Source organism: Pipistrellus hanaki (genome assembly GCF_964339955.1).
Source record: "Pipistrellus hanaki genome assembly, chromosome: 14".
Taxonomy (NCBI): domain Eukaryota; kingdom Metazoa; phylum Chordata; class Mammalia; order Chiroptera; family Vespertilionidae; genus Pipistrellus; species Pipistrellus hanaki.
In genome coordinates, this window is record NC_140516.1 from 2,830,013 (window position 1) to 2,837,615 (window position 7,603).

At 57.7% G+C, this 7,603-nt stretch overlaps 1 protein-coding gene across 1 annotated transcript; it reads right to left on the reverse strand.

The window, feature by feature from the left end:
* Positions 1-1,658: 1,658 nt before the first annotated feature.
* Positions 1,659-6,429, reverse strand: GDF2 (growth differentiation factor 2). The gene is made up of 2 exons (XM_084903614.1): positions 5,922-6,429; positions 1,659-4,096 (listed from the first exon to the last, which is right to left on the reverse strand). Exons 1-2 carry the CDS (start codon positions 6,262-6,264, stop codon positions 3,156-3,158), a joined length of 1,284 nt encoding a protein of 427 aa, XP_084759740.1. The 5' UTR covers positions 6,265-6,429; the 3' UTR covers positions 1,659-3,155.
* Between the last annotated feature and the right edge of the window lie 1,174 nt (positions 6,430-7,603).

A 7,603-nucleotide genomic window follows, 5' to 3' on the forward strand; every position in this document is an offset into this window, starting at 1 on the left:
TTCCCTGTGCTGTGTGTTCTGTTGCTTTTATAAGCTGCCTCCTGCTGTGCAAGTATCTCCTTAGGCTGCACACAGTCTCAGTGTGGGGTTTATTGATGTGGCTAATGCCACGCTGGGCATTCGCTGTGCTACTTGCTTTCCCACTCAGTGATAGGGTTTAACGTCTAGACATGCTGCTGCTCATGGGCCTCAGTCTTTTTATTTGCTCCACATTATCCCTCCAAATGCATGCATTGCCCTTCAGCCAGCTGTTCAGTCTTCACTGGGGTTTGGTCCCTCACAGTCCCAGGGGGTGAGGGGCAGGCATTGCCCTGGGTAGAGGGAGAGTCTGAGGGCAATGCAGCTGCAGCAGGGGTCTCGGCCAATTCTGAGGAGCTCTGGAGCAGGAAGGCCCTTCAGAATTACCCCATATTGAAGCCAGAGGCCTTTCCACTATAAAGGTTGTGGTATAGATGTCTATTGTCAGAGCCAGCCTGGTCTGGGGGTGCTCCGGCCTCCCTCTCTGGCTGTCCTCGCAGTCCCTCCAGGCCACTCCCTCCCCACTGTCTCTGTGTGGCCTGGGGCTTCTGCTCACCATCCCTGAGTCTCTCTCTCCCCTGCTCCGGTCAGGACTGTAGGTCACATGAGAGCTCAGAACAGCCCTCAGTCTTGCCAGCCATCACTTTGCTATGTGAGATGATGGCAATGCCACTGCTCTCACGTGGCAAACAGGAGCATGGTTAGAAACTACCCTGCAGGGTGAAGGTGGTCCTCAGGCAGAGGGCAGGTGCTACAGTCAGGGTCCACAGGGTGGCGCTGTTGCCTTTCCATCTCCGGCTGGGTGACCTGTGGGAAACTGGTGAGGATGCGGCCAGAGAACACTTCTGGGGCTGTTCCTTGCATGTCCTCTGTCCTGTCCCTCATGGTCACCCACCCCAGTCTGTCCTGAGCCACAGGCCGTGTCAGCTCTCCTGGATGGACAGACACCAGAAGCTCACGGGCCTTGTCCTGGGGGACTTGCTGCCTCAGGAGGTTCAAGACAAGAGGCTGTCAGGTCTCCTTCCCGGGCCAGTGACAACTATGATAGACACTTGGTGTCCTTAGTGCCAGGAAGATCCGCCCCAGAGGCTCAGGAAAGGGCCAAGGGGAGACACTAGAGCAGGGTCCCAGCAGGTGGACTTGGGCTGTGGAATGGGGGTGGGGCAGCTTGGACGGTCACCCAAAGGCCAAGAACAGGGGATTCTGGAGGGCATTTGGCTGGTGGTGGCAGCTGAGCAGGGACAGAGTGGAGAGGAGGCTGGGACTGTGCGGCCCAGCACGCCCTGCGAAGGTGATGCGGGGCCAGATGTGTGTCTGAGCAAGAGCCAGGCCTCTCCCCTGACACGTGCGCAGGGTGAGGTTGGCACGGCGGCTGATTATCCGTGGTCACTTACAAATACCTGCATGCATGCCCACACCCATGCCCACATAGCCACACACACACCCTTACACAGACATGTCCACCCGGCAGGGCGTAGGGCTACTGTCCACGGTGTCCCCACCCCCACTGCAGCGTTTCTCCATCCCCTCCCCTTCACCCGCCCACTGAAAGAAGGGCCTTAGGGAGGGGTGGGCAGGGTGTGGGGCTGAGGGACCACCGGGCCCAGGTCTCACATCCACAAAAGGCCACAGAGTAGGCTTTTGACTTTATTTCCAATAAAACTCTGATGCAGGCACAGAAACACATCGTTGGGACAGGAAGATACCCACCCATCTTTATGACTGAGCACACTGTCATACCAGGAATTCGTGTTTTCTAAAACTCTAGTAATCAATGGTGTTTCATTGCAATTTTATTTTAAAGCTGTTCCTTGGCTCCATGTAAACATTCAGCACAAACCTTTATTTTTGTAACACACCGGAGCTTCCACCAGTGGCATGGCCCAGGTCTCTCTAGGCCTCTGCTGGGATGGGCCTTGGCCAGTGGTCAGAAGGGCCATCGAGCGGGGTCTTCACCACTCCCAGACTCTTCCTCACCCCCTCTCATTCCATGTGAGCCTTGAGTCAGAGGAGGAGGAAATACAGAGAACAGAGGCCCGTGTTCTCCTGGGTCAGTGAGGGCTGGCTCGGCCCATGCCCAGACCACGGCCTAGATCGTGGCTCTGGACACCAGGAGGCAGCACAGCCTGTGCTGGGGAGCTGGTTATGCCAAGGGAAGGACTGCAAAGATGCAGGCCACAGGTCCCGGCCATCAGGGCAGCTGTGTCTGCCCTCCCAAACCACACAAGGCCTGAATGCATGGGCAGCAAATGGCCGTGTGAACTGTTGGCCATATGAGCACCGTGCCAGCGGCCCCGTGGCTGCAGCACCGTATACACTGCGGCCGAGTGCACTGCCCCGCTTTCTCCCCTGAAGTTGGTTTCGGGCACCTTCCCAGTGATTCTGGGGTGAGGTTAAAAAGCACTGGCCACTGCATCAGCACGGCACTGAGCAGCCAGAACATGCCCTGAACGTAACCGGCAAGCCAGTCCCGCTGGCAAATACCGGCCAGTCTCAGCCCACTGCCCGCGCCCCTCATCGCCTCGCAGCTAACTGATCTTTAGCTACAAGGTGATCTGCTACCCTGTGATGGGCACTTGGGAAGATCCTAGACATGGGCAATAGATGGCCCTATGGAAACCTGTGAGATGGAGTCAGATTTCTGATGGGTGCCACTTGACCTGTCTGAGTTTGGGGTTCCACATATATAAATTAGGGGTCATAACACTGTCTCACTGGGTTTGGGGATAAAATGACTGGTGTAAGCACTTGGTCCATTTCTTTCCCTCACAGTCCTCAAGGTTATTGGAATAAGCCCCAGTCCCTTTCACGCCTTAATTTCTATAAATCTCTACACTTCACCTACCTGTCTAGATGCCTCAGGCTCACTTTGTTCAGTGTTCTGCTGACTCTGGATTATTTTTTTCATGTTCCCTTTTTGTCATCTCCCTTTCCACCCCAACAACCCTTCCGGGTGGCCCTGTTCTCTCCAGGCTTTACCTCCCTGCCATAGCCCTCCTGCCGTTACACCTAGCGGAATGGTGGCCTTGAGAGGGAGAGCGATGGATGTGATAGTTCCCTTTCCTTCTCCAGGCTGGCATGCAGACGGACCTCCCCTTACGCCCCTCCAACCTGGCCTCCCCCACCCGCAGGTGGCACTACCTGCACCCACACTCTGCCACGCTCATCCCTTCGTAGTGGTACTTGAGGGTGGGGACCCCCATGTCATCCTTGTAGAGGATAGAGATGGGGCTTAGTTTGGTGGGCACACAGCAGGCCTTGCCCACCTTCATGGGGAACTTGAGATGCACCAGGGTCTGCACGATGGCGTGTTTTGTCGGGGTCACGTCATCGGCCAGGGGGAAGAAGCAGCCTCCTCTACACTCGAAGGCGTCGTATTCCTTGGGCGCGATGATCCAGTTGTCCCAGCCGATGTCCTTGAAGTTCACTCGCAGGGAGGTCTTCTGACAGTGGTTGTTGGCCCCAGCGCTCCTCTTCCGTCTGGCTAAGGAGGACCCCGTGGCCACGTGGTTTTCCACGTCCCCCACGCCCTGGTTCCCAGCTGCCTCTGGGCCCCGGGTGGACAGCTTCTTCAGCACACTCTCCTGCTCGTGGCCGATCATCTCCCTGAGCTCCAGCCGGGTCTCCTTGGTCCCATTGCTGCGGTCATTGGAGAAAACCACGAAGAAGGGCAGGTTCCTGGAGCCGGGGGGGACGCTGATATCCAGCTTGTGGCAGCCTTTTCGGTGACTCTGCACCATCACTTCCAGTTTGTTTTTGCTCTTGGTGGCGTCGGCCCTGACCCACCGCTTTACGGCCCTGGAGATCTCGAAGGTGGCCCAGCCCTCGCCCCGGATGTCCTGGGACAGCAGGAAGGCCTTGGCTCCCGCAGAAGCGTCCCCCATGTCTGCTCCACCCACAACATCATAAATGGTTATGCTTCCCTTCCGCTCAGGAGAGGGCGTCTCGTGGCCTTGGCAGGAGCTGTAGAGCCGGAGCTCTGCCCTGGTGATCTGCTCGTGCCTGGGGATGGAGATGTTGAAAAGCAACAGGTGCTTCTGGAAGGGGAAGTCTTCTGTGGTGGATACAGAGACGGCATCTGAAATACAAACACACAATAAGGGCATCTGCGGGGAGGGTCTGGCTCAGGACACCAAGCTGACACTCACAGGGGGATGAAAGGGCTGTCAAATCTCTATTTGGTTTCACGTAAGTCCTCCGTGTAGAAGAGGCGTCTGAGAGGTACACTTAGAATCGTGCAGAGCAAAGCGGATGAGGGAGAAGCTGGCAATGGAGTGGACAGGCCCAGGTTCTACCAGGCGGCCCCAATTGCAGTGGGGACTCGGCACATATATTTCATATGACTCTTCACGAGGATCTATTGTTATTTCATTTTTACAGAGTGGGTGTGGGTTTAAGGTGTTTAACATCCAAAGTGCTCACACTCTGCAAAGATCCTCAGTTTAAAAAAAAAAAAAAAAGAGCCAAATACAACAGCAATGAAACAGCCCTCTTCTGAGAGCTGACCCTGAGTGTATGATTTTAAACGATGGTGCATGTAACTTGGCCAAACTGTCCTGGCTCATACTAGATGCCCAGTCAGTATTTCTGTGTCCTCCCAGGCCCTCCGCCCACTGGTGCATTCCCTGCCCCGCAAGCACTTGGCCTTTCGCGCGGTTCTCCGTGGTCCCCTCACAGCTGTCCGAGCCCCACAGAGCCCCTGAGGTGCTTTGGCATATCGAGTAATGGGGGTCTGTGAGCAGAGCGCTTTTAGGGGCCTCGTGCGCTCCTGCTGACCTGCCTTGGCAATGGCTGTGGGCTGCAGTCAGACGTCTCAAAGGGCAGATGCATGGCCTCCACAGGAGTGCTGGCCAGCGGCAGAGCTGTGGCCGTCAGAGCGCTTGTTTCCAGGGCCCAGATATGCTGAGGGTGGGGTGAGGTGCCCCTAAGATGACTCTAAGCGTTGGACTCCCAGACTGTGGGTTCAATGGCTAGGTCCAGCCAAGGAAGCCCTAAAACAGAGGACACAGACATACGCTGGGAGCCTGGTGAGATGCTGGCAGATTGGAGTAACAGAATAAAGCCAGTGTTTTAAAACCAAGCAAGTTCACATAAAATCTAGATCTTCCTTTTGGGAAATCAGACACTGCTGGACAGGCATTGTGGGCACAGCGTTCTCACGCGGGCCTGGCGGCTGTGGCAGGAGCAAGGCCTGCAGGAGCCCCGGGCCCCAGCCCAGGGCGGAGAAGAGAGGCCATGCCAAGGGGCTGTTCAGAGGGAGAATGCCCCAGCAGGAGGCCCACAGCCACGTGGGTCTCCCGCTGCAGCCAATAGAGCTGCCAGCCTCACCCCTGCTCAGTCATCTCGCCTGCTCTGTGTGAATGAGTGACATAGCCCTCAGTCAATGTCTGTCCTCTTCCAGTCCTCCTAGATCAGGGCCATTCTTATATATTTAGGAAATAATTAAATAGTCCTCCAGTGTTAATCTCTCAGAGGCATTTATATAAATTTTCTATACCTTTTCATGAGAGAGATGTTCTCTCAAAGTTTAAAAACATACCGGGGCTGGAGGCCCAATGTGCAGTCTGTTTCTCGGTGGGAAGGGAGGAAAGGGAGGGAGGGGGGTTGAGGGCATAGCCATGCCCTCAGCTCCCACCAAGCCCAGGAGCCCAGGCCCAGGGGTCTCCCCAGGCAGAGCTGCCAGCCCCGGTCCTGCAGGGAAGCCGTTAGCCTCACTCCACTGCCGGGCACTTGAATGGAAACCAGTGAAACTAAAAACTAAATTACCCATTTGATTTCATTCTAATGAATTTAAATGGAAACTTAAAGACCTCCTGTGGCCAGGGCCCCCCAGAGCGGGCAGTGCAGCTGTGGACACTTTATCCCCCAACCCTGACCCGCAGCGCCCTAGGGGTGGACTCTACCTTCCACGCTGAAGCTGCGCACGATGTTGGACGCGGGGGTGGACGACTTGTCAGCGGTGTACCGGTGGTACAGGTCGATCATGTACTGCGGCGGCTCCGCGCCAGTCCTGTCCTGGGCCGGGACGCCACTCAGGTTGAGGCTGCGCAGGAAGTCCATCTTCATGTTCTCCAGGAACAGCCTCAGGGCGAAGGCACCTCCCGCCTGCTCGCCTCCCGGGGCCGCGGGCAGTCGGGCATCTCCCCTGGCCGACCCCAGGGCTCGGGCCTCCAGAGGCTTCCCCCGCCCGGAGCAGGCCAGCAGGGAGAGCACGGGCAGGGCCACCCACAAAGCCCCCAGGCACATCTTGAGACAGCACAGGGTCCCCTGGGCGGGAGACGGCGCTGGCCACCTTGTGTTAGCGGGTGTGGGCAGGAGCCCGGGAGGAGCAGGCCCACATCGTCCCGCCGACCCCTCTGCGCCCAGCGCCTGGCCGTTCCCAGGCTCCCGCCGCCCTGAGTCCTCTGCTTCTTATCTGGCCCCGATGCCGGCTCCCACCTCTTATCTGAGCGGCAGGAGCTAATGAAGGCTCTGTAAACACTGGACAAGCACCCAGGCTGTGGGAAGAGCACGGTCAGCTGCAAAGAACCCGGATTTCTCCGGGGTTATCGCCCCTAATTGGGATCTTCCTTGTTTCCTTGCCAGTTCTGTTCAGGGGAATCTCAAGGCAGGGTGACATGGCTCTGTCTGTTGGGCCACAGGAGCAAGGGATGCAGGAAGCAACATGACAAGGAAGTCCTCCTAACAAGCAGCAGCACAGCCCCAGCTTTGCTGGTGCTGGCTGTGCCCTGCAGGACAGAGGCCACACCCTGGGGAGGTCAGACCTGCAGGTGCTCACGCACTTCAAGCCTTGGGGCTCATTGGTCAGCTGGCTCCTGGGCATTAGAGACCATATGAGGAGGTGGCGTATGGTTCGGTGAGGCTAGGGGACACTGGCTGAGGATTCCGACCCAGCTCCTCACTCACTCTCCCAGCAGGACCCAGAGCAAGTGCTCCGTGCTCTCAGCATCCAGCTAAGAGGAGAGTTGCCAGACGTGGATGCACACGTGCTAGAGCCACGCCGCCCCTGCACACCCTGGTCCGTGACAGGGCTGCTTGCTGCCTGTCGCTTCGCCCAGGCCTGACTCTGCTGGGAGCTGAGGAGAAAGCCCTGGGCCTCCCAGCCTGCTCCCGAAGGCTGGCCACCAGGGGCCCCAATAAGGTCTGTCACTGGCCTTGTGTGTGGGTCTTGGCTCATGTCAGAAGGTGGTGCCTGGACCACATTCCTCAGCCAGGAGAACTGAGCCATGCAGGAGAGCGGAGCTCTGAGCTGTACATGGCAGGGATGGGCCTGCCCGAGGGAGCTGAGCAGCCACCGCCCCAATCGCCTGCCCAGCCCCAGGTTCTGCACTGTTTGGAGAGCATCTTGCCCACACTTAAACCCTGTCCATTCTCCATCGGGGGTGGGTGTGAACAACGCAAAGAATGAGCCTCGTTAAAAACCCCAGGGGTCTGCCCCAGGAGCATTGGCACGCGGAGTTTCCACGTGGCAGGTACCCTGGGAGGCTGGGGGGAGCTGAGCAGCCTCCGGAGGTGGAGGAGAGGCTGTGGCAGGTTGAGGTCAGGTCCAGGACAGGGCAGCACCAGGAGCCTGAGTAGCCAGGCC